Consider the following 27,891-nt stretch of genomic DNA (forward strand, 5'->3'; position numbering starts at 1 on the left):
TTTTTAGTACTATGACATAGAAGGATGGGAGTGGTGATTTAATCTCTGGAGAGAACGAAAGGGGGACAAGGAGGGAAGAGGGTGAGAAAAGAAGAGTGGGGGGAGGTAGTCTCTGTGGAACAGTGTCTGCCACGTGGCTTCCAGGTAATGTATGACTTCTTGCGGTAATCACTGTAATGAAGCAGGGAGCTGGTTGGGGGAGAAGCATCTGACTTTATGCCTGGAGTCCAGTGGGGCTTTGAGAACCTCAGCAAATGAGCCTTGTGGTCCAAACAAGAGACAGAGAGGGGATAGAAGAGTGGAAAAGAGGGGACGGCATGAAGATATCAGAGGGATATTTTGAGTAGAGGAGCTGTGAGTGTGTATATGTGATAAATGCATCACTGTGATAAATGAGAGGAGCACAAAACACAGATGTTCCCGAGTTCTGGTCCTTACCTATCAGAAGATAAACTGATCATCATCCACGGCACTCTCTGTGCAACTAGAGGAAATTATTTTCTATGCAAATTACTCAGATATCCACGGCCAGCACATAATTCTTTTCGAATTTATGGCATGATTTATGTTTTGCACGGGGTGCTGAATATAAATATCCACATGGTGCTATAATATCTTTTTTTTTTTTTTTAGATATGCAGCCTATATGTAGGCAGATCATATAATTTTAATGTAAATAATTCCACCCAATACTACGTGGTGAAAGTTTACTTTGTTGTAGGTTTGTTTGGTTTAAATATAATTTGGTAATCTATCCTGAGGTTGTATTTTTATAATATATCACCATCTTGCCATGACTTATTCAAAGTGATTTACCAGGCTGAGCAAAACAAATAAATGGATAAATACATAAATACATAGAAGCAGCTCTTCCAGATATTAACACGTTGTTCTTGCTGGGGATTAGTTTAAGACCACGTGTGAAAATGGAGAACAATTAACCGAGCCGCGCTAATGGAGAGTTTAACCCTTTAAGACCTACCATAGAACCAAGCCCGCCAGAGCTTATATTATATTTTTACATGCTGTGGAGCCATTTTTGGGAGCATTTCAAGTTGCTATACATCATTACAACCATTACAGCCTAAATTTTAATAATATGTATGCATTAAGTGCATAGTAATTACATAAATTGCAAAAAAGTGCAATAAACTACAAAAAAATCGTTTTGTTTTTTTTAAACATATATTTCTAGTTAGAGAAATTTAAGAGGCTTATCCCTCAAAACTGTAAATACAGAAAAGTTGCACAAAATAGTTTCCTACCACAGGAAATTTATTTTGAGTGTCTTCATAGTTTTATTTTTGAAAAACACCAATTTTTATACACTGCAGGAAAAACGAAAATAAATATTATAGTGCAAAAACAGCATATATATCAAAATAAAATATTTCCAGCAGTGCAATATGAGTCCTAAGCATCCCAGAATCAACACAGAAAGTCATAAAGTCAAACATAACTTTTAAAAACACCAGTATAGGCTCATGAGGCCCTGACGGTAATAAAAACTACATTTCCGCAAAAATTGCGTCACTTCCGGTTTCGGGCAGGTCATGGCGGACATGCGATAGTTCGCGCTGACGTCTATTCCAACGTAGGAAGTGTTATGAACAGCTGATCGGATCGGCAAGGCGTGTTTCTGGAATATTATGTTTTTGTTGCTGCAAGCGCTTTTTATGCAGTTTTTGCAGAGCTTTATGTGGAAGGAAACTGTGACCGAGGACAAGCTGATGGCATAAGATGTAAGTACAACTCCTCCAGTTTCATATGCAAAAAAAATTATTGCGCTAGCTCACATGGTTGCAGAGCTACCGGGATTTTAAAGTAGTTGCACAAAACGGAGCGTGCCCGCTCCGATCGGTTTTAAAGGGTTAATAGCCACAGCAGCTGAACGAGCTTGGATGGAAGCGGCATCCTACCTGAGTACTTTGGATCGCATCCAAGAGCTCATGTTTAAATGAGAAAAGAAAACCTTGGCCAGCCTTCCAAAGCAAACATGGACAGTTTTGTGGTTAAAGTTGTATTAACTCTTTTGGGTCACTTGAGGGCAGTAGAGCGTCCTACCAGTACTACGTTTTTGTTGTTGTTGAGAGACATAATGAGGTTCCACCTGTGCCAGAAATATGACCTCTGAACATGTGACGTGACATTGTTCAGTGTTTTTCTTTACCTTGAAAGTTAATGTGACAAAATTCTTTTGACTAACTGATGATCTGTGTTGATTCTTAGTTAACTTTACCTCTGTTGTGTTGTCCTGATAGATCATCAGATTTCGCTGTTATTGACTATCTTGTGCTCATTTCTTGCCGTCCAGTACTGCAAATAAAAACGACTTGTGATTTCATATATACTTATGGACACAGCAAGAATTAATTTAACTCTTTAACAGATCTTTTTAAACTATAGACAGTATACAAGTAGCTACCGTAACATTGCCCATTGGTTTGTGACGCCCCATTTCTAATCCTTGGGACAAACAATTTCAACGTTGCCATCTTTGTATTTTAACTGGCTATGAAACTACACACTCATTGGCTAATGGCTTGCCAATCAGCAAGTCATCAACCAATGGGCATGGCCTAGATAATCGGACAAAAATTTACATAACGGACAAGTGTAATGACCAAGGCCTTAAACTCGTCATGATTTCTAAAGGACTGCAAGTTGTTTTTGGAGCCACGGTATCCCAGCCGGTGGCTACTAAAAGAATTGGAGGTTTAAGGCACTTCTGCTTCATTTTTCAGACCCAGAAGTTACGTCCATCTTTAGTAGAAGCTGTAGTGTAATCCAAAAGATATGCATCAGATTTATGACATAAATAGCTCAGTTGTTGGCAGTCAGACTACAATAAGAAGAAAATACACATAAATATAACATTCCTAACAACAGATTCAGGTGGCACTAGGATGTCAGAGCGCATCGGGACAACAATAGTTTCCAAGGAGAACACATAATGAAGTATACTTCAGACTACAAAACCAAGCTGATTTTGTCACTGTGCATGTGAACAGAATTTTAGCACCAACAGAAGCTAATAACACATGAGTTAGCCACAAGATTGTTAGCCAGAAAATTGTGCTTAGGCTCCAGCGTTCCATGTATGAGCTTAGGAGAAGAGAGAGGATTGGGTTGAAAAGTGCCCCTTTCCAAAATGAAACCTGCATGCTCACATTTGGCACCTAACAGTATCTAGTGCATTTAATAGTGATGCCAAGAGGTTCTGGCATTGTCGCTCATGTCTGGGACACCAGTGACAGAAACCGAACAACACAACGTGACTGTTAACAAAGACTTACCTACTTTAATATAAACATATAGCAAACGTAGTACTCACCTGAAGTTATGTCTGAGTCCATTTAATACACATGATATGTACACTCTTAAATTAGATCTGTTTTTGTCTGTGCCAACCTTTAAGAAAAATATCCGTCTCTTTGGATAAAACGCACTATATAAGAATCATCTAATGAAATCATCTAATGAAGAAATGTGACATGAGAGGTCACATTTTTTCATTAGAATTTTTATTGCTAAAACAACAACACTGATTATTGCAGATTTGCAGTTGTAAAAACATTTCTGTCGCGGTTAAAAGAAACCAATCGCTGTCTCACCAATATTTCCATTTTAATGGTATTCAGTGTTATTCTCCCTCTGCTCCCTTTTTTTGTACAAACTGTTTATCTTTCCTCCTGCTATATGAGACACCATGTGCAAAGATATGATATTATAGTGACGCAGTGTTTGCCAGAGTAAACTGCCTCAGACTTGACAGCATGATGTCAACACAGTATACATCACGGAGCCTTAATATCTTCCCAGCTTAAACACTACTGTCCAGGCAGTTGGCAGGTGATGGGCACTGCTTGATCAAACAGGCATTTTTGTCCACGCGTGCATTTTACTCAGTGTTTTTGTGTGTGTGTGTGTGTGTGTGTGTGTGTGTATGTGCGTGCCTGTGCTCGTGGGAGTGCTTTTGGATCATCCCGTTAGACCAGCGAGGAAAAGAGCCGTAGATTGGCTGAGGCTTTATTCCCCTCTCTCTTGAAACACAAGGAAAATAGCACCGTGGAGGAAGGGAGCAGATGAAAATAGCTCAGTGGGCAATCGCTGACTCACAAGGCAATGCTGGGAGTCAGGAAGGCATCCATTCCAGTATACATCAAATCAACTAGCTGTTGTGTAACTCCTCTAGTACCAGTAAATCAAACCGCTGTTGCTACGTCTAGTATGACTTTTGTGCATTTGTGCCCTTTGTAGCGGAATTAAAAGAGGATAGTGACATCACAGGCGCCATTTATCACTTTTGACAGCCCAGCCCGGAGTCTTCGGGGCAGGGGAGGGAGGCCAGCGTGGTCAGCTAGCTACTCAGCTCATTCATCATGCCACTCAAGGAGTCTAGGCTGTCAGAGCTCATGTTTTTTTTAAGTACTGTGAAATGGAACAAGACAGCAAACCCAACTCATATGCAAATCATACTCTGATTAACATATCAGCTACAGTACATGCACTGGTTACTCATGCACCTGTGAGGGACTTCTCACCAAAAATTAAATGCAAAAGGCCGAGGTAATGAAGGCCAAAGGGTTCACGAGATTACGTGTGCTTTACTGTTTTGCTAATAATCACAGTTTTGTACATGTAAGCATCATATCCTGGTTAAGCCTGGAGAAAAAGATACAAATCCGACTTCAGAAAAGTGTATTTATATTGCTGTGAGTGGCTAATTGAACTCAGGAGATACAGAGAACTTGGGAGGCGGAATAGGCTGAAAACACCAGGCTGTCTTCTGAAAACATTTTATCACCACAGGTGTTTGTTTGCTTTGTTAAAGAATATCCGCAAAAGCAATTCACTGCAAATTTCTGGCCCTAGCCGACTGCTGCTTAACCTCCAGACCCACAGCAATCTAAATGTTCCCAACAGAAATGCCCTTCATAAAATTAAAATGTTGACACGTTATTCCGTGCAGGGAGAGCGGCAGCATTAACTTCTCAGACGTTTTTTGTTGAGTGGGATGTGATGATTGATGTGTCCCACCCTTCCCTTCTTTGTGACTGGAGAGCTAAGTGAAAAGAGACAACGAGGAGCACGGCGTTTTATCCAGAGATGAACCTTGAGTGCCATATATTGTAAAATCACAGCGAAAAAAAAAGGGAAATAAAAGACAAGAACAAGGGCAGTGTTTGCTTCATAGACTTACATTATATAATACAGAATATTAAATGAAAAATATAAGTAACGAAGACCCAAAATCACAATATTAAAAACAATGCAGAAGTCATATTAAAACACTGTGTAGTTATCCTGCAGGCAATAACAAAGCAGGCACACAAAAGGAAAAAAAAAAGCACAAAAGTAAGCTGTTATTTTTAAATGGAAGTGATGGAAAGATTTTAAACAGGCTCAAAGAAACACTGATCCATCTCAGCCCTCCAGAGACCCAAAGTCTGGGTGAACACTGAAAGCTAAGTGCCATTAAAAACACATACATGGATGGGCTCAGCGGTTCAGAAATATTTGGGAACCAGTGCAGTGGATTGTTTTGAAGTCTTTATCTGTTGGCAACACTACGGAGTCTAATCATATTCAAATAGGGTGCTTTTATGCTGAAATATGTTTGATTTTACAGAAGAAGAAAAAAAAAATCTTTCGAACTCATGATCTAAAGCTGTGCTCTGACTTATCTAAAAACCGTCTACGGCTTGCTTTCTCTTTATTTCATTTCTCTCAGTTTCTTTGTTTTGTACCTTCAAAACCTTCTGATTGCAGACAAATGATTTGTTCAAGCTAAAACACGTTAAGATCTCCGTGTCTTTCCCTCACCTTGTTATCCAGAGCAAATTTGCATCTCTTTGTGTCCGCTGCACTGACCTGATATGCGGTCACGCTGCTTCTCGAGTTTGCTTCCCTTCTGTCAGAATGGGGCAGTGAATAATCAGGTAGCTCTGTGTGTACTGGCATTTCTTTTGTGGGGGGCAGCTTATGCGTAAGCACACCCGATGTGATATTGTGGCTAACTGGATCATTGCACCTACAGTACATCTGAACTCCTAAGACACAGTAAGCCATCTCTAAATTTCACGTGCCCCTCAGTCATCCTCCCGTGTCTCTCGGTACCCACTGTGCTTTTGAATATTTTACATTGTGTGTGCCAGCAGTCCGACTGCTCTCGATAGAAAACTGCTTTGTTCTTTTTTGTTTGTTGCGAGTAGCTGAGTGCTTGATGTTTTTTGGATTGCTGCTGTAGCACCGAGAGGCGACCCCAGCCAGAGTTATGAAATGTTTCTTTTTTTAATTACTTTATTTTTGGATGGTGCATTTAATTGAATGGAAACAATCTGGCAGTTTAATAATTAATAAGCAAATATCTGTCTCTGTGTGCCCTCAGCTTGAAGCTCTGAGTGATGCAATCTCTGTTTGGAGGCGGAGGGGAGCTGGGGCTGCTCGGTGGAGGCGGCGACGCAGGAGGCCTGAAGGAGGATGGCTGTGGCAGCGTCGCGTGGCGGTCTTCGCCGCTGCCCCATGATGAAATCTACTCAACCTCCCACTTCGCCCTTATCACCGCCTATCAGGACATCAAGACCAGGCTGGCCTGCCTGGAGCGGGAGAACACCAGTATCAAGAGGAAGCTGAAGATCTATGAGATCAAGGTGAAGAGTTTTTCACTCCTAATGTCAAACATTACAGCAAACTCAGACTCGCACAGTTGTTTTTGACCTTGTTGGTATCAGACAGAAAAAGTGCAGTACTGGAGAGGATGAGGCTAATGTGTTTTTTTTTATTTTATTTACTGAAAGTTGCTCAAAAGGGGAGACTGCTGTCCACTCACCTTCCATTTTATTGAAGTAGTGAGATTGTGCACAAAAAAGATGAAAGAGGGAGCTTTCATGCTCTGTGATTGGTCGGCTTTGATCCTTGGCTAGCTGGAGAATGAACATTAACCTGAAAGGAGGGAATTATTCTGTGATATATGGCACAGAAGCCAAATTTTTTTTCCTTTAAATGATACTAAATGACATTTGTAAACATGTATCAGAGCCTGAAATTAATTCCAAATATTTGTCTGTATGCACTGACCCTAGAAGGTTATATCGATCCAGATTAGTCTGTGATCATTTCTTGAGGACATCAACATAATGTCAGTTTGATATGTATTTTGCTTTTTCTTTTATTTGTAAGGAGTCCTTCCGAAGGCTTTTGGATCGAGATTCAACTTAAATCCAAAAGTTAAAGGCTTAAAGCCAAGAATGAAGCAGTTTTGTGCAACTTTTACGTAATCCCGAACTAAATCCACTCAAGTTACTCAACTAGCAGAGGTGTCAAAAAAATCACAGGAGACCAGACGAGCTGAAGACCTCAGGAGTTTGTCTCACATCTCAACAAACTTAGTGAGATATTAAACTCATATGCATACTCGGATACTTTTTTAGGTGCAAATGTTCAGCTGCACGTTCACGCTTCCAGTGGTGTCTTTATTAACTCAGGCTTTCTGCTTCAGGCTGTGTTTCATACATCATTTCACTTTTTGCATACAAAATGGATGTCAGTCAGAGGAGCATTTCATCAGGAGCTAAAAGGAAACTATGGCTACAAATAAGGCATGAAAGCAATGCTGGCAGAAAACAGTCAATTTTGTGTATTTTTAAGTTTATATTTTTAATTCCCCACTCAATACGCTCTCGGTGCTGGCATTTACTTCTAAGGTGACAGCTTGCATTAGAGTTGTCAAATTTGATATGTTTAAACTTCACAAGCAAGAAAGAGATGTGGAAATCACACATTTATTTTTATTGACTGCGTTTTCTTTGATAGGTTACAGTAATCGAATTGATTCTCGTATCTGTGTTCTGTTCGATGAGTTGCATAAAACACACTTTGCAGTAAATCTGAACCGAGAATAAAAGCATATTTATGCATATTTATTCATGCATTTTCTGTGCCACCAAGTAAAGGCATGTAAATTCCCCGTGTCAACGTGACGCAAATAGTGTGTGCTGCAAGGCTTCGTTGAATAACATCACTAACGTATGGCTTTACAGGTTTGCATATAAAACATATCCCATGCCTCAGTTTAAGTGCTCGCTGTCACTGACAAAACTGGGTTGATTAAGTGCATGAATGTACACTATTAGCACTGAAATCTACTGGGATTCAGCAGAAGGGTTGTGACAAAGAGTTCAAGCAAAAACGTCTTAGTTTCCAAAGATAACGTCAGCGACAGTAAATATTTCTGCACAGCTGGACCTGCAACTTTGTCGGTGGATATCAAAGCAGTTCTTGGTTGGGTGAGAAAGCTGGTGAGGCAGAAATCCACCTCGCAGCAGTGGTTGGACCAGCACGTTGATTTAACGGGGAAAGGGAAGGCAAATGAGCGTAAAGAAATAGCGTGGGAGGACAGAAAATGAGGAAAAATGGGAAAAGAAGTGGAAAGAAGGAGCAACATGGGCGGAATCATGCGTTGATAAACACGGAGAGAGGGTGAGAAATGAAGGAGTGAAGGGAGATAATGATGTACGGAGCAAGGGAGAGCTAAATGGTTCAAATTAAGAACACAGAAGGATTGGAGAAAAATCACTCCTACATTGTGATCATCATTAGTCTGTGGTCTACTTATTCTAGAAATAATATGGCTATGAAGTAGTGATGTATCTGAATTTCCCTCAGCCTTCACTGCCTAATTCTCCTTCAGGTACACAAGGACTTTTAATAAGCTGTACTGCTTACAGTATTGGAGAGCATCATTAACAGTGTAGCTCTTGTTCTGCTGCATGTGAACAGAGAACAAAATGTTTTAAATGACTGAAAAATTGTGAAAGAGGCTGCTGTGATAATGAAGACAGTTCCAAAAAGATGCAAGCTGTTGCAGTATTACGAGCTACCGGGGAGAATTTTAAGCTTCAGCTATGTTTGAGTTGACTGTTTGTGAAAGAAACAGTCAACCAGAACGACTCCAACCCCATATCACGACAAAGGGTGCAACAGACATGCCGGTTAACCGTGCCCGTAAAATGGGCACACGTGCAGATGTTGCATTTCCAGCAGGGGGAGATAATACATTTAAAGCCAAGAAGGCGGTAGTGAGCAAAAAAGTGCATTCCCGGGTCCTAAGTTACCAGAAACAATTAAGCTAGGCGGTTAATATGTATTTACATGTAAATGTGGTAATAATGTCTGTTTCCCACGATTACTTCTGATTGTGTGTATATTACACATTTTGCCGTGATACCAGGTTGAAGAGTCAGGGTGAGATTCTGAATGAATTTTGTTGGCTTTTCTATGATTTATTGTTTGCAAGAGATAAAACATGTGCTGGAAATGCATGAGAGGGGTGGCAGGTATGGAGAAGTAAGACCGAAGTCCTGCATCATTCTAGTGAGCAGCTGTTGTTCGAGGCTTCAGGCCGCCACATTGCTGTTGACTTACTCTCAAACTGTGGTTTGTTCAGGGCCCTCTCCCAGAGAGACAGATGTTGATTTTGGAAGAGCAGGTGCAGATGTTTGCTGTTTGGAGTAGAAGCTGTCACACCTGTGCCTATGTAAATAGAACATGTGCCTTTTTTCAGCTTTGAATATTTAAGCATCCCCCTCCGGAGCAGACAAGTGAAGCTAATGTGGAAGTGCCAAAAATTCTTATAATGGACACTTGAGGGAAGTCAGTTTCCACAGACTCCCGTGTTAAAATGCCTGGTTTTACAGCATGATGACTCCAATTTTGAAACTCCATCAATATGTATGGAGGGCAGGAGAGAGGTGAGAGTCTACAGCCATCTGTGAAACATGGTGGAGGATCTGTCATAAAGTACCATTAGACTTTGAGTTCAGATCCACCATTCAGTGCCATCTGAAGAGCATCTGACTCCTAAACAATACATTAATGCATTTAATGTTTTATCCACATAGGTCCGCTTGGGACAATCGTGTGCCTGCTTTCTGCTTTATATGCTGTATTTCTATGTATGTTTGCACATGCAGCAAAGTATACACTGGGGAATATGATTATCTGTTTGGTATCAGGTGTTGCAGAAAATTGGAATGAACAAGAACCAAGCATTACTAAAGAAAGGAGGAAGTAACAGAGCGGAAACCAAAAACCATGGCACCTGATCCAGCTGTTATCCAGCTGTTATCAGTTACAAATGGAAGACATTTTAGTAGTCCTAAGTGTAGCTCAAGGTTCCTCAGCACAGCTGCTGCAGTGATACAAATGGAAGTGGTTTTTTTTTTGTTGCTTTGTTCATGGGTAAATCAAGGTTGTTGTCGGCGTTCCTGATGCTCAGCGGCGTGAGAATACTTGATGCCCTCTGGGATTGCCCACGTTGGGAACATTTACTGTTAAACTGAGCAGAGAGAGGTGTTGCACTAAATGGAAAAGGGTTGTTTGCTCCTCGAACAGACATTGCATCAGCAAAACAATGACTTCACACAGAAAATGAATAGCCCTCTGAGCCTATGGTAGGCACTTTAAATGTAAATGTGTTCATTTAGGTTGAACGACACACGCAGTTATATAACGTGTATGTTTCTATCAAAGCATTCTGGTAACTACAGGAGTTCAGGACCATGACCGCCGACACTAGAAAACAATAGTAAATGTAATAAAGTCCATTAACTCCTTTTCTAAAGTTATGATGATGATGTAATAAATCACACCGGCATAAATTCAGCTACATATAATGAAATTATTCCAGCATATTTTAAATGTAAGCGATGTATTTGCTAAAATGCCGGTTCTCTGCCATCCTTTATTATTTCCTTGCCTGTGTCTTAGTAATAAAACTAGCAATTTCTATGTTTTTCAGATTGTCAACAAATCACATCCAAAGACAAATCAGCACTGATCCAACTAGAAGTATTGTGCCTGATTCTGCTGTTCTTAAAGAGCTCCATTGTTGTCAGAATTTATTACTAACACATCAGTGAGCCTCGCTGTTGCACTGGGTGACATAGTCCTTCATTACCATGAGCACACTCTGCAGTTTATTTCGAGTCAGTCTCGCATACACGATTCTGAGAGTTGAAATACTCATTATAGCACCAAATGTGTATTAATGCAACGGTGAAAATAGTGCCAATCACTAGCAATTTACTCCTGCTTGAATTATGCTTACTAAAACCTGCAATAAACAGGTGTTTTAAATAATTATTGTGCTTTTCTTTTCTTTTTTTATTTTTTCCTTTTTTTTTTTTTTCACCATCACAGGAGGAAAAATTTTACTCCGATCTCATCGTCCCAGATCCTGCATTCCTAGCATATTTCATGCTATGACCATGACTTACAATGTCCTGAACAGAGGTGCCAATATAAAAAAAACAAAAACAAACAAACACAACGAAATAGGCCAAAGGAAAAATGCAGGATTGGTCCCTTGACGACCATGAATACCTGTACACCTTGTCAGCTAAAACCAAAAGTTTGTTTAAACTAAAGCGCAATGAAATCTATAACCACAGCTTATCTTTCCTCACATGTTTATTCGGCACACGTCGTAACCAAATGTGCTGGAAATCACTCAAAAACTTCTCACAGTCAGTGTCACCAATCAAAATTCAGAAAAATCTAAAAAACTAAAAATATAATATTTGCCACATTTTTATTATTTAAATGTTTTTAAAAGGGTAAATGTAACAAAAATTTGTAAAGAATTACAACTTGATAAGTGGATTTCAATTTCAATTACTGACTTAAAAAAAAAATTAAGAGTTACACAAACGGTGTTCATGAGAAAAACAAAAATTTGCCTCATTTGTAATTTACAAATAGATCAGATAACTTCCAGCTGAGTCTCAAATGCATGATTATATCTACAATATGAGGTAGATGAGGACTGAGTCACATTTAACTCTATGTACATGAGACTTATTGGGCTGGGATTTTGATGCATTTTACAATTAAAATGCATCAGTTTACAATGAACAATTATGACCTTTAATTTGTAACCATTTTTTACTACATCCATCATTTTCATTCAGTTTTTGCTTAAAATGTTATTGTGCTGACAATGTAGCGTTCTCAAAGTATCACAAAAAGTATCAAGTAAGTATCAAGTAAGTATTCAACTATCAAGTGTGACACACTTGGCATCGCAGGGTTTTTTTTTTTTGTTATTCTCTTTTTATTAAACAACCTATATAAACACAAATAATCCAAAATAAACATATAATCAAGAACAGACGTAAATAATAAACAAATAAATAAATGAAAATAAGAAAAACAGACGGGTGTACCCTCTAGTGTGTATGTACTCGCACACACATATTCACTCACACACCCATATTCTTAAGCATACATACACATACCTACTTACATATGTGTTCACTTGTAGTCTCATACATACTAACATATACATATAAACACATAACGATTCAGAAATGTGGCATATATAGTTACAGAGATTCAAACAAGATCGGGTCTCCTTAACCGGATGTAGTGTTTCCATTTACCCCAAATTTCACTAAATATATCAAACTGGAGTCTTTTAATGAAGGTAATTCTTTCCATTTTAAACATCCCATGTACAGTCTCATGCCAATCACCCAGTGATGGAATTTTCACACTAAGCCATTTCTTGGTAATAATTTTACGGGCAGCCAAACTCAGGATACCATACAACTGCTTAGACATTTTATCTACATTTACTGAGTATAAATATCCAAACAAAAGTTCGTCCCAATTAAAGGGAAGCTGCATACCAAAAATAATCTGCAACTCAGAGTGGATCAATACCCAAAAAATGTTGATCCTTGGGCAAGACCAGAACAGATGAAAATGTTTTACTCCTTGGGCCCCACAATTTCTCCAGCAATTAGAGTGATTAAAATAATGTTTACTTTGTGCAGGGGTAATAAAAAACCTACAGATACTCTTCCAACCGTAACATCTCCATGTATTAGAACTAGAAATTCTCCACTGAAAAGCGCACTGCTCATACCAAATGTTATCTGATATTGCTATATTTGTTTCATTTTCCCATTTTTTTTTTTGATGTAGGTAGTATTCCACTTCTTAACCTCTTGTATACCCTTGTACAATCTTGAAATCACCTTATGGCCTGTGTCAGCCTGATAAGCCTTGACAAATATACTCAGAACAGCTAAAGAAAAAAGATCTGTTCTCTTAGGTATAAAATTATATAGATGATGCCTAATTTGTAAGAACCTAAAAAAGTCCGTTTTACTTAACTGGTATTGATCTTTTATTGATTGGAAGTCCCTAAGAGTTCCCTTATCGTAAAACATACAATATGCCGTTAAACCTTGTCCAGACCATTTTTTATATCTTACGTCTAATTCATTAGGTAAAAAAATCACTGTCAAAAGCGCACCATCTTAAAATCCTAACCTCTTCAATCCAATCATTCTTATTAAGAAATTGTAACCAGAGTTTTAAAGGTAGGTTAATCCATTGGTTTCCTTGATGAATTTGTTTTTTAATAAGTGTCACATCCCCTAGAATTGCCTGAATTGGAGAATCTTTTAAGGTCACTGTTTCTAGTTCTTTCCATCTCGCTTGATAATCTACATTACACCAACACACTAATGTCCTCAATTGAGCAGAAATATAATAGTCTTTCAAACATGGGAACCCCAACCCTCCTTTGTCTTTAGCCAACTGAATAGTTTGGTACTTAATCCGTGGTTTTTTCCCCTGCCATATAAACCTAGAGATTATTTTGTCCCATTCCCGAAATTGTTTGTCAGTTATTTCTACAGGGAGTGTTTGGAATAGGTAGAGCATCCTGGGCAAGATATTCATTTTAACTGTATCTATACGTGATTCAAAATTTAAAAATGGTAATAAATTCCATCTTTTAATATCCTCATTTATTTTATAACTTAAAGGATTAAAGTTTGCATTGTATATCTTAGACAGATCTTTAGTAATATTTACTCCAAGATACTTCATCTGCTCCGTTTCCCATTTCAAATTGGCTTTAGCCTTAATTTCATAATTGGGCTCATAGTTAAAAGTTAATATCTGAGTCTTCGATATATTTAGTTTATAACCTGATATTGAACTAAAGATCTCCAGAAGTGACAATAGCTTGGGGAAAGTAGTGTTTGGATTTGTCAAATAAATCAAAATATCATCAGCAAACAAGGAAATCTTATGCTCTCGACCCCTAATCTTGACTCCAGTAATAGTATTGCTTTGTATTACACTTTGACTCAGGGCCTCTATGAAGAGAGCAAAGAGTGAGGGGCTTAGAGGACAACCCTGACGTGTCCCTCTCTGTAGGTTAAAAACATTTGAAAGCGCCCCGTTAACTTTGAGTCTTGCCTTTGGTGATTTATATAATGCTTGTATAATCCTGATAAACGATTGATGGAATCCGAATTTATCCATGACTTTGTATAAAAATTCCCAATTAACCCGATCGAAGGCCTTTTCTGCATCTAAGCTCATAAGGACCATCTGAATTTTATTTTTCCTAACATGATCAATAACGTGTAGTGTTCGGCGAACATTATCTTGCGTTTGTCTCTGCTTAATAAAACCAGTCTGATCCAAACTAATTATCTGAACAAGAATATTTTCAATTCTTTTGGCAAGAATGTATGTAAATATCTTAAAGTCCTGGTTAAGAACACTAATGGGGCGGTAATTTCCACAGTCAAGCCTGTCCTTTCCTTCTTTAGCTATTATAGAGATAGAAGCCTCATTCCAAGATGGGGGAATTACTCCCGTCTTTAAAATATAGTTGAATGATGTTCTCATCAAAGGAATCAGTACCTCTTTCATTTCTTTATACCAGTCTGATGGGAATCCATCTGGGCCTGGGCATTTATTCGGTTTCAATTTTGTAATAGCTTTTTTAATTTCAAATTCAGATATGTCCTTGATTAGGGTTATATTCTGTTTTTCATTCAACTTTGGTAAGTCGAATGAATCTAAAAAAGATATCATACCTTTAATATCCACTCTAGGTTGTGTATATAGTTCTTTGTAGAATTTTAGGAAGGCTGACTGTATATCTTCAAGTTTATACACAATGTTATTTGTTTGAGGGTCCTTTATTTTATATATTGTATTTTCTAATTGTTGTTTTTTTAATTTATAAGCCAGTAATTTAGCAGATTTGCCTCCTACCTCATAGTATCTTTGTTTTAAAAAAACCATATTTTTTTGTATTTCACTTGAAAAAATTTCATCGATTTCGTTTTTCTTCTTTTGTATTTCTAATTGTAAGTTTGTAACTGCGCTTATTTTATGGGCATCTTCAAGATATTGTAGTTGTGTCTGGAGTTTTCTTAAATGCTCATTTCTCTTCTTTTTTAAATTAGCGCTGTAACCTATGAGTTTTCCTCTTATCACTGCTTTTAGGGCGTCCCATAGAATACTTGGGGAAACTTCTTCATTATTATTTTCCGCTATATAATCTATTATATCTTGACTAATTTGTTCTTTCATCGTGCTTAGAATACTTGTATTTAATCTCCAGGATGTAACTCTTCTTTCGTATCCAAGCACTACTTCCAGGTACAATGGGGCATGGTCTGATAAATCCATCACTCCTATCCTGCAATTGATCACCCTGCTAAAATCTTTTTGGTACATAAAAAAATAATCCAATCTAGAATAAAATGAATGAGGGTGAGAAAAAAAGGTATAATCCTTCTTGTTGGGGTTTAGTTCTCTCCATACATCTATGAGCCCTACGTCCTTTAAGATTAATTTGATGTTTTTGGTTGTTTTATTCAATCCCGGAGCGTGTGGGTTTGATGAGTCCAAGGACGGGTTGAGGCGAACATTCCAATCTCCTCCCAAAATCAGAGTACCTTGTGCCTCTCCAACAATCAATTCAAAAACCTTTTTGAAAAATTTTATCTCTGATCCTGGGGGAGCATATACATTTATAAGAGTAATCAGTATACCCTCCAGGTACCCTTTGACTAACACAAACCTCCCCTCCTTATCACTGATTTCTTGGATGCATTCAAAATTTAACCTACTAGAGATTAGAATTACCACACCCCTTTTAGGACTCTGAGGGCAGGAAGAGGAATACTGATTAAATTTCCATTTCTTTAATTTATCATGTTCGAGCTTCGATAAGTGAGATTCCTGTATAAAGGCAACTTCTATTTGTTCTCTTTTTATTTTTGACATAATTTTACTTCTTTTAATATGGCTCCCCAGACCATTTACATTAAATGACACTATTTTAGTTACCTTACAGGGCATTGATGTACGACCTTATATAATTCCAATCTCTGTACATAGCCAAAGATCGAAAGGTACTCCCCCAAAACAGAAAAGAAAAGAGAAAAGAGAAAAAAGAAAAGAAAACCCCCCCCCAAAAAAACATTATACAACGAAAACATATAATCATGTTGACTTCCAAAAACATAATCGCTATATTAGCTATATTTGGTGAGGGAAAAACTCTTCTGTCCACTTGTGGAAGAGTGCCCTCTCCGGCACACAGGCCGAAAGCCCAGTGGTCTGTAGGGTCCAACTTATTGTGCAAATAAATGACCCGACTTTAATGTAATTTTATATGCCCTCTTTATAAGATTAACTAATTATATAACAAAACAAGTAAATCGAAATAAAATTCATATTCTCAGTTCATCTTAGGTCTCAATATTCTTGAGTTTACCTCTAGTATAGTGCTCCGTCACACACTTGCTGTTTATCCACTGTCATCTTGGTGCCTAAATATCTGAAGGCGTTCCTTGAAACCCAGCTTTGGAGTCGAGTTTCCACCTTTCTTCTTCGTACTTGTTTGCCAAGTGTGCTGTTTTATTTGATCCAAGAATGAGTCTCTGTCTTTCACAACTTCTACCGATAATCCCCTCTTCACCATATCTGTAGTCGCTTCGTGCGCCGTGTTGTATGTCACAATTCCCTCTCTGTAGAACACCCTTAGCTTGGCCGGGAAAGGCGTCTGGAAGCGAATATTGTTCTCTTTAAGCACCTTCTTCGCTGTCGCATATTCCTTTCTTCTTCTTTGTATCTCCGGGGCATAGTCATTGTCCACATATATCCTAGAATCCATAAAGTTGAAGCCCTTAGCCTGCCAGGCCTTCTTAATAATGTCTTCTTTGTTACGATAACTTGCGAGTTTAACTACAATTGAGCGTGGAGGGGCTCCTTCCGGGGGTTTTTTGCCACCGGCTCGATGTGCTCTTTCAATTCCCAACACCGTGGGGCGGGAGAGACTCATTGTCTTTTCAAATAGAACCTCTACAAAATTGACAACGGATGGAAATTTGTCCTCTTCCCCTTCCCTCACGCCATATATTCTAAGATTCTTGCGACGTGACCGTCCCTCTAATTCCAGTAGCTTAGATTCGCATCGCAACTGAAAATTTGCCATTTCAATTAGCAGCTCCTCCGAGGCCTGGATTCGAGTCTCCATTACGTCTATGCGTCCCTCTGCTTCGTCGAGTCTTATACCAATGCCGACGACCTTCTCCCTTATAGCATTAAACTGATCATTTGTGTCTTTTCTAAAAGCACGTAATTCTTTTAATATCATGTCCATCGTAGCTGGGTGGTCCTTCGCTGTGGCGTTAGCATTGGGTTGCTGGTCTTCTTCCATATTGCTGCTAGCTTGCGACGAAGCATCTTCTTCCGCTTCAGTACGTTCTCCTACATCCTTTTTCTTGGATTTTCTGGGCATTTCTATTCCTTGGTATAGTACCCCACAAAGATAAATCCAAACTTTTTATGTTTCGAGTTAGGTAAATTGGGGTAGAAAAAATGTCGGGAGCAACTATCCTACACAGCCATCACACGACCCGCCAAACCGGAAGTCGTGCTTTTCTTTTAAATGAAACTAGATGTTTGTCGCTCATTTTTTAAAATAGCTCTTTAGTAGAAGTGCGTGGGAAATTGTGGGCTTCACAGTGGTTAAGTATGAGAGCACTTGGACAGACTGAGCGTGGTGGCTTTTGATCTTTCTGACAGACATAAAAATATAGGAAATTGATGGTTTTAAGTTTAAAAAAAAAAAAGACTTTTTTGGAGCTAAAAGTGACCATATGAGACACAGAATGTGAAAACCTACTTTTATCCAAGAAGCAGATGTCATTAATCTGTCTTTGTTTATTTTTTATACATTTTTTACCTTGTAGATGTCAATCTGTGTCCATTTGTTAAATTATTTTAGTGTTATAATGATAGAAACAGATAAATAGTCACTTGTAGCCTGCTCATAAATGATTAAACCTCTGATAAAGAAACTGTCAATTGTAGTCCACACAGTGTTAACGCCACAGGCTAAAGACTAACAAGCCACCTGCATCACTAATGGGGCAAATTTCAGTGGTTAACTGACCACCTCAGAGGTGTGTCTGGGTTTTCCCTCATACCCGAGAGGTTTACTGGATGTGGAATTGACACAAAACAATGTATTATTTGTAGTTTATGCATAACAAAGTGTTCAATAAACTACATTTTTAGGTTTTTAGAGATATTTGAAGACAGTGAAGGTGAGATATCAAACCCCAACAAGCACTTGGCGACTGTGGGAAGGAAAAACTCCTTTTTAACAAGAAGAATCGTCTGGCAGAACCAGGCAGCCATCTGTAAGGACAGGGAGACTGGTTAATAAGCAACAGGCCCTCAAAACAGGAATAAAACCTTCTTGGACCTGCAGTTTGTTCAATCATGTTAGGTGAAGCCTAATAGAAAGCTAGTAGGGTATGCTTTTCAAAGCTGCCACTCTAACGATGTGTAACTTTAACTTTTTACGGAAGTTGAATTTATATTATAATTGGATTTATAAATAAATTCACATCCTCAGAAGTTGTTATCAAGAAGAAAGTTAGCAACAGAGATGAAAACTTTGTTTTTAGGCTGTAAACTTGTTTGTTGTTGTTATAAAGCTGGGCACTTTAACTTGGGAGTCTATGGGGACTGACTTGCTTTCCGAGTCACCATCTAGTGCCTATTTGAGGAACTGCAGTGTTTCTGATTTAGGCACCGGCTGCTGTTTGCATTCATCTGAGGGATCTTAAATGACATTTTTTGAAAGGGTGATTTTTAAAAAGCGCTTCATCATTCTCCAACGTTTTGCCGCAAAACACGAGAAGATGGACAAACTTAGAGATGGATAGGCTGACCGACAAAGCTTAGTAATAGGCCCTCCCCAGATTTCACCGTGTGGGACGAAATTAGGAAATATGACTGGAACAACTTGACATGGAAATTCATTAATTAGTTTAAAAGCTCTGAAAAATACCCCCCTACTCCCCAATCCTATGAGTGATATCTGGGCCAAACAGAAGCTGCAGCTGATGTAAGATGAATCATTAATGATCACAGTGTGGACTCGTGAAAAATTGCAGAATACAGCAGCAAAAACAAAAATCAAAACCAAGCAAACAAAAAATATAAACAAGCTCAATGTACTTTTGTCTTCTTGTTTACTTTTCCTCTGCAGTTCCCCATGATCAATGAGTTTGGTGAGGACACTAACTCCTACTGCTCATTTGAGAGCAAAGAGACGGCGATGCTGCACTCAGAAAACGGCAGCCTGCAGCAGAGAGTCAACGCCCTGACCCACGAGGTAAGAGAACAGACAAGACACAGGATTTTTATGCTGGTGCTCTATTTTGGTGGCGCGGCATAACCGGGTCTAAACCTGGCTACAGATGTGCTTATCGTGTAAACCTTCAGAAAACAAATGCTAAAGAAGGCGCGCCTTTTTACAAACACACAGGCATCACACATTTTTAAATTAGTGCACGCATAATGTGTGCATGCTGCACACAAGCACTAATTGTGGACTTTATGTGCTCCCGCTGTCCAAAACCTTGATGAATGGCTGTGCCCGAAATGTGCTCGGACTACTTGTTTCTCCTCACTTGTAACTCTCCTGTTTCAAAGTCTGTGAGAACAAGAGCGTGGGGAAATACAATTGAGAAACGACTGACACAGGAAGGCCGTGGTAAAACTGGTAGCAGCAGCGGTAAAAAGAACTACACAGCAGAACAAAGGGAAGGAAATGGTTTATGGGAGCAGCATAAACGATTAGCGTGGGACATACAAGGTCATGGGGCGCTGATACCATGCAGTCAGAGTGATTAAAAGGCTCATGGCTGCAGGAGCATGCTCTGTTGGTACAAGACCCTGACCACAACCACCTATGCATGCTGACAGGCACAAACCTTATATTTTCAATGAAGTGGTGACCTCCAATAATCAAAGGCAGGTAGAGAAAATCGAATTACTGTACAGCCTATAAATTTACAGTTTCATGTATCATCACACAATCATGTGAACACTCGCTTTGGGAACATAATGATGCTTTCTTATGCTTTTTTCATTTTTTCTGCCCCCGTTTTGCGTATAATAATATTTTTCAGCTATTTCCTCAGTGAACCCTCATACGCACGCTCTGAGACACATCAGGGGTTTTTTCAAACTCCTACAAAATCTTTTCTTTTTATTTCACCTTTGCTTTGATGTGAGGAATTTTTTGTCCTTTACCTCTGAAACCAAATATACATAACTGTACTTTCATCACAAGGTCTGTAATTTCTGTGTTGGTGTTCCTAATTTTTTGTTTCTGACTTAGTCTATTTTTATTTGAACTTTCACCCCTTCCTAAACATAAATAAGCAGTTTTAGTGTCAAAGCAAAATGAAAAGCTATATCTGAAAATATACATTTTATGCTTTTGCCATTTTTGGTTTCATATGGGACACAGGCCCGAGTCTCTGGGTTAAAGTCCTGTGTTTGATCCTTTGACTTAGTTTAAGTGGACTTTAATAAAATGTCACTTTCGTCCACTATAAGAAGTGTATTAATGTGTTTTGCAGACAACAAATCATAATGCGTGTCCATTTTCTATGATTATTTGGGCTTCTCTTGCAGGATCCGGGCACCTTGCAGTTGCTAACCTGCATTAGTGGATGGCACAGTTAGCCTGTGCAGTGATTTCCATGACAGAAGCATGCCTGTTTTTAATACAATGCTGCCTGAGGGCCCAAAGATCACAGGGATCCAATACTGAATGTCAGCCTGCACAGATATTTCTCCAGAAAATCTGAATCTTATTATGCACATCCCATGAACTTCAAAAATACCTGATAGTTTTCTTGTGGTACATTTCAGTTTAGACATTTTAAACATTTTTTCCATATTCTATTGTGAATATAACATAGGTGAGATTTGCAGATCATTGCATTAGGTTTTTAGTTGTTTTACACAGCATCCCAAATCTTTGGAGTTAGGTTTGTTTTTTCTAGAGTTAGAGGTGAGGCCTTCTGTCCTCCAAATCGAGTCATGCAACAGGACAATGATCCCAAGCACAGCAGAAAGACTGAAAAAGGGGAAAGTGTTGCAGGGGCCCAGTCAAAGTTCAGACCTCAACCTCACCGGACTTTAAGAAAGCTGCAAAATAAATGCCTTCAAACCTGAAGCAACACTGCAAAGGAGAGTGGACTGAAACTCTGCCTCAGTGATGTGAGAGACCAACAAAGTCATACTGAAAATAATTACTTTAAGTTATAGCTGCTAAAGGTGCTTCTACATTGTTGTTTTTTTGCCACCAGACTGCAGAGATAACTTATATTTGTGAGTATGTTTGATTTAAGGATGCTGTCCCTTTAAACTGCAACTGTACGGCTCTCCAGGTAACCAGAGTTTTCAGCGTTTTCTCTCGTGATAGCACTGCCTTCAGCTACTGAACAAACCAAACTAACCACAGAAGGCTTCTGCTCTTTAAAGCCACAGCACACCTAAAAAAAACTAACATATATGATCTTCCTCTGGCCCGTAGCGCTCACTCTCTCTTTTTTAAATATCACGGAACCGCATAGCACCACAAAAAGCACGTTTATTAAACAGCTGACAAAAACGTTTTTGAGTTTATGGATGGATTTTTTCTTTTTTCTTTTACTGTACAGTAATACAGTTTTTTATTCCATTTAAGGACTCCACATTCATAACAAAGAAAAAAACAATCTTCCACCTTTTCATCGAGATTCTCAGAGTATTGTATTCTTCCTTTAGCGCTAAGTACTACTAATAACTGCTAACTGATTCTTTTATACTATTAATTACGAAGGGATACCAACTATGGAAAACAAACAATCCCGCCCACAGTATCTACACTGAAGTGCAAATGTAAAACGTGATAATGAATATATCTCCTTATTTTAGGAAACCGTGCATTTGTGGGCCTCTCAGGACAGAAATCCAGCTCTGGAGTAATTCTGCTCGCCTCCGTCACGATGCTGTTGACAAGCCGCACTCGGAGGTGGGGTGCCCCCGGCCTCTCGGCCTGGGGCTCGGTCACTCAGGCACGGCTGGCTGCCGGCGGAGCTCACGGGCGCGTCACTGCAACTCCCCCTGGCTTCTGCTCCGCGGCTGCTGAGTGAGCCCTCATCTGGGACTCTCCTCAGCTCTTTCTGGGACAGTGGCGCGGCTGCCCCTCTGTTGGTCTTCCTTGGTCTCTTGTGTTCTGGGGGCCTCTGGATGTCTGGAGTTTTGATCTCCTCCATACCTGCTTCATGCCCTGGAGGACGGGGCTGTGGCCCCCCCACACCCTCTAGCAGATCATTACATGAAGGAACCTTTTAAAAAACAAAAAACAAGCGCGTCCATGCTCACAGGTGTACACACGGGTGATCACACCCACAAACTACACCCTTTTTGGCTCCTACCTCAAAGCACACTGTGTTCTGTTGATCTTATGTGCTGCACAATAATGTTTAATATTTAGTATTTACTGTCATATTCCCATATATCATTGTGATGTTGTTTATTCTATTACTCTTGTTCTCTTCTGCTTGTTTTCTTTTTTCTTTCTCAGCAGGTGACCCAGGTGATTGATATATGCATTTTTTATTTCTTTTTTTTTTTCTGCTCATTCTGTTGGTTTTTGTTTTTTGCCCTTCTCCCCCGTCCCTCTTCTCAGCTGTTTCTCTTTCCCTCTTTCTTTCTCCCCTTCTTTCCCCCAGTCAAGTCTGTCCCATGTTCAGTAAGTGAAAATAAAATAAACAATAAAAGGTGAATCAAATGGACCATTATGGCAAGGCTGGGATGGTCAATTTGGTAAAGTAAATCCGTTGGGCATCTTTCTTTGCCTTTAGACAACAATTCTGATGGCAAAAGAGCCAAACGGGACAGGCAAAAAAAAAAAAAAAAAAGACAAGCCGCACACGCCTTGGTGCCAGTTTTTTTCCCCCCAGGCATATGTTACCATAGACACACTGAATAGGCTTCAGTGCTCCACCACACAGCAGTGATATACCTTTGTCCTCTGTTTATCTCACTCCCTTGCTGCTGCTCCCGCTCTCATTTTCTGCGTAGTCCAAAGTGACCATATTTTTCCATATTCTTCAATAAAAGGCTCACTTCTGTGCCTTCATCTGCTTTGAAAATGAACTCATTTCTCTCAATTTGGTGCATGTCACTGCCCTCAGAGCTGTCTGTCTTTATGGCATCCAGTGGCATTCACCCCTCGTATTATGCCACACTGTAAGAAGATTAGATCAGCGACATGTCAAGAAATCCTTCTTTTTAACACACTTGAACATCCTTGTTTTGGAGATGAGGCAAACGCTGAGCTTTCAGGATTTCTGTGCCCCAAATTTGCTTGGTTACACAACAGTTTCTCAACCAACGCATTTGACGCCTCTCAAAATGAAAGCTGTACCCCCGTTTTGTTTGTTCTTTGTGAAGAAGTTTTAAAAGTTGGAATGAAGGGAAAAAAGTAACCCTTTTCCTTTTTACATTTCTTTCTCCTTTTCTGTATCTCGCTTCAGCTCCAGAAGAGAAAGGAGCGAGAGGAACAGCTGGAGGATGTGATCAAGGCTTACGAGAAGATTCACATGGAGAAGAACAACCTCCAGAGGGATCTCGACAAGATGGTCAGAGGCATTATTCAGTTCATTATTTTGCAGTAGCTTTCTTTGCGAGACATATGGCTCATTAAGTTTCGCAGCTTCACGTTCTGGTAATCGGGACCAAATTTAAAAAGTAAAACTCTTCATGGTTGACATCACTAAGACAACAGACAAATTGCAAAATTGAGTAAAGTGTGTGGATGGTGGCGCTGACTTGTGTGTGTAGTTTCATTGTTTTTATGAAAGCTTTTATTTTAAAACTGCAGATGTCTCAGATTCTGGAGTCCTGCATTGATTATGCTCTACTACATCATATACCATACTTCTAAGCTTTTAAAGAATGATCATCCGTGTGTGAAATGCAATGATTAGGATGTTAATCAGCTAACAGTTAATCAGCATCAGTCCCGACAAAAGATGATCCAACAGAACAGATGAGGTTGAGATTTAAACTTAAAGGAGAAGCAGAGTCGTTGAAAAACATTAAGATCTGCTGGTGAAGACGACGACAGGAAGGAGGAATGTCTGGAAACCCTTTGTCTGGTTGGGTCTTGTCCACATCTATCCCAGCCCAGTTCCATTTGAGGTCATTGTTTATGAATGGATATAAATTTTAATGAGTTAATAAAAAAGCGAAATTGTTGCCTAACATTTCCCGGTGGTTTTGAGATTAGATTACACTTCAGTAAGTGCGATTCCTAATCGGCTCTTACCTGGATGCAACCAAAGCCGTTCAGAGCTGATTGGATAATGCACCCTGGACGACAGATGAGAAGCAGAAACCTACTGCTACTAAAAATGTACCTTGCAGACAGAATCCGAATAGGAATAGGAGAGCAGACAGACCGACAACAGAAAAATGGGAAGATAGGATTCCGAATAAACAAGGAATAAAATAAGGAGGCAGGTGAATCTAATCAGTGGGACAAAAAAAGTGACAGGAAGTAAAACAAGCTCAGAGTGATGACCAAAATAAAACAAAAAAATACAAGAACAAAGACTTGCAAGGAAATTTGGAAAAAGATTAAACACAAGGAAATATAAAAGAGTGCATCTACAAAATAAAGGTAAGATCCAAAGATGTTGCAAACACCCCAAACCGGACATGAATATATGACTGAATGTGGAACACATGTAGTTACAAAAATAAAACTTTAGTGTTTGCACTCATCTTAAATGAAGACATCTATTTAAACTAATAGCCATCACCAAAAGCAAAATCCAAAAGCTCACTTTACTTTAATACGTAACTGTCCTCAGACATGTTTATGAATTATTATAGTGAGTGATTTGTCCTTGGTGTGAAAAAGTCATTTTTTAAAAGTTCTCCTCTAGCGCTAAACAAAACTGCGTTAAGCTGAAACAAAATCATATTTGAAAAGATTCTATTCAGTGTTTCCCCAAAGAAAATAATCTCATTTTTTAAACACAGCAAATCAAGGTTGATCCAGATCCGCCCGAAGCTGCCAGCTGAACAGATTGGCTGGCTGGTCTTCCCCTAAATGCCCTCTATGCTAATAAACCATCTCATATGATAGTGAAGTCCATCATACAGAGAAGCCTCAGCAGTTTCAGAGGTCTCAGTGATTAAGGGATAAAGTGCACCAAAGATGTTGGAACTGCTTCCTGCCAACAGCTGAGACACTGTCAATGTCACCTGAAGCTGCAGCTCGCTGTTAATTCAGCTCCGTCTACCTGTTGGGCCTCATTGACCTTTATCTTCCATCCTTTCACTCACTTACTAACATAATATACAGAACTGAAAGTAAAGTGAGGATTCAGAAGCATAATACCATTAATAGTTTTTTCACAAGTTAATTTCAAAGGCGTTTTTTGAATCTAGGGATGCTTTTTTTAAAGCATATTAAAGAACGTGTCAGAGTTCTTCTGTGGATTTTGATGTTTTTGTTGTCGAGTTGAGGCCTCTGTGCTGACAACATCCACCGCAGGAGTCATTCTTCTTTATATTTCTAAAGATGCCTCAATGCTAAACACATATTGTTTTATTTACCACCCATGTGCATTGCAAGGAAGTATGCAAATCACTTTTAAAACACATGAACAAACAAAGAAGTCTTCCCTAAGTTCACACAGTCCCTTAGCTCAGCTCCACCCCTGCTTCCCCATTTCTAACCAACTAGTTGATGTCAAAAGAAACAAAAACTAAAATTGTGGCATCAACACAACAGAGGAATTATCTGCAAACATCACTGGGTAATGATACAAATGCAAACAAGTGATAACTAAGATTACCAAAAAAGCAAATGTTTCTTTAATCTCAGCTCTGAAAGGTACTCTGGAAGTGTAATTTAAATGGTGTTTTCTCTATCCATATTTACTATGTAACATTTTTAACCTAAGTAAATAGTTGAATCCCGGTGACTTTAAAGAAAGATTTGAATATGCGTTTGATTACAGACCAGTTTGGTGGAGAAACATGTTGAGCGGATCCTGAGCCTGGAGTCAGCTCTGAGGCAGAGGGACAACTCCCTGCAGAAACTCAACATGCAGCTGCACAGCAAAGACATGCAGTATCTGCAGCTCCATGCTGGCCCAGACGCACACAGTAAGTGATCCAGCAATCTTACTCTCTATATCTTCACTATGCATCTTTATATCTGATTTTGAATAAACCATATGAGCACTGGTGTGCATCAAATGTTTCAATAGAGAGAAATGGCAATATGGTGATCAGTTTCAACCACTCACACCACAAACCAAGGCTGAAATCACGATGCATTTATGAACTCTGACCTAGAGTTTATGGACCCAATTATGGCAATTACAAAACCATCCTGGTATGATTCAGCAAGCTTGTGAAAAACCGTGCTTATAAAGCAGGGAGTGTACTAATTTCTCTCCAAAAGTGCTCAGTGAATGGCTAAGTAGCTCTGGAAAGAATATGCCCCCATAGCTTTCTGAAGTTGGATTAGGATGCTTTGTGCCTGATCATTTATGTAACTCCAGCATTCAAACTCACATAATGTTTTTTGTCTGGGTTGCTGTGCAGAGGTGAGAGGAGCTGGAGTTTCTGTGCTGCTGACCCAACTTCATTGCTGACCCTCAGTTGGTACAAATGTTGAAGCCTGTTGAGGCAAATCATAAAAAATGAAAGCAACTCTCTTAAACAGAAGCAATGTTGATTTGCCTTTTTACTTATAGCATCTGTATTTGAATCAAAGTGTAGCTTATCGTCTAGAAAGGTGCTGAAATATTTATATCGCTCAAGTCACCTTTAAGGACTCCTTTTTATAGCCCCGCCACTGAGTGTAGCCATTCAGAACAACTGCTGATTTTAGTCACGATATATTGTTGCAGTAATTGGGAGAGCAGTGTCACGACAGGACAGAACAGAGTAGAGCAAGAGGCAGTGACAACAGGCCCTGGCCCTGATTAAGTGAGACACAGTAGGTGCTGAGATAGAAATGGAACTCCACCGCTATAAGCCCAACTGTAGGCTAAAGGTTAAAGCAACTTAAACAGACTACGTGATGTAAAATTTGCCAGTAGGATGCATAGAAAGGGATCAGCTGATTTACAGGGAGTGTGGCCTGACTTCTTCCTGATACATCCATCCATCAATCTATCTATTCTCTTCAACTTATCCTTATCGGGGGGGCTTGAGCCTATCCCAGCTACCATCAGTGGGGAGGCAGAGTACACCCTTGGCTCTTCTTACTGATTTAAAGTGTAAAAGAGTTTTTTTGTGCATTTTATTTACACAAACAAAAAAACAAGAAAACAGCTATCACTCTATAATATTGCTCAGCATTTTCCTGTTCATGGAGTCTTTGATCAAATCCAACAGTCTGTTTGAAAAGCATTTTAATTGAGGTCAGGTTAGACCGCAGCCTGTCAGAAAGACTCAGCCTGGACATTTTGTTCCTACTCCCCAGTCACAGAGAAAAGAGACCTGTAATCTATGCGTGAGCTGGTGACTGAAATTCACTCATTCTGGCTTCAGAAACATTTGCAGTAAAGTGACTTGCTCTGTAAATTTGGGGATTTATCTGTATTATTCAGCTGTTGCTTCCATCTGTACTGTTGAGTGATCTGTTTTGTGACTAGTGTGCATTACGAAATG

The 27,891-nt window shown here is 39.2% G+C and overlaps 1 protein-coding gene across 1 annotated transcript in view; it reads left to right on the top strand.

Moving 5' to 3' along the window:
• Positions 1 to 27,891, top strand: part of tbkbp1 (TBK1 binding protein 1) — an 80,758-nt gene that overhangs the window by 30,914 nt on the left and 21,953 nt on the right. Inside the window, exons 2-5 of the mRNA XM_085466850.1 lie at positions 6,392 to 6,653; positions 19,394 to 19,519; positions 23,727 to 23,831; positions 26,226 to 26,373. Coding sequence (XP_085322976.1) covers positions 6,408 to 6,653; positions 19,394 to 19,519; positions 23,727 to 23,831; positions 26,226 to 26,373 — 625 coding nt within the window. The 5' untranslated portion in view covers positions 6,392 to 6,407. The remainder of the gene's footprint in view (positions 1 to 6,391; positions 6,654 to 19,393; positions 19,520 to 23,726; positions 23,832 to 26,225; positions 26,374 to 27,891) is intronic.

Source organism: Copadichromis virginalis, linkage group LG8 (assembly GCF_057382275.1).
Source record: "Copadichromis virginalis isolate Kocher_CV1m ecotype Utaka linkage group LG8, C_Virginalis_male_GT1.1, whole genome shotgun sequence".
Taxonomy (NCBI): domain Eukaryota; kingdom Metazoa; phylum Chordata; class Actinopteri; order Cichliformes; family Cichlidae; genus Copadichromis; species Copadichromis virginalis.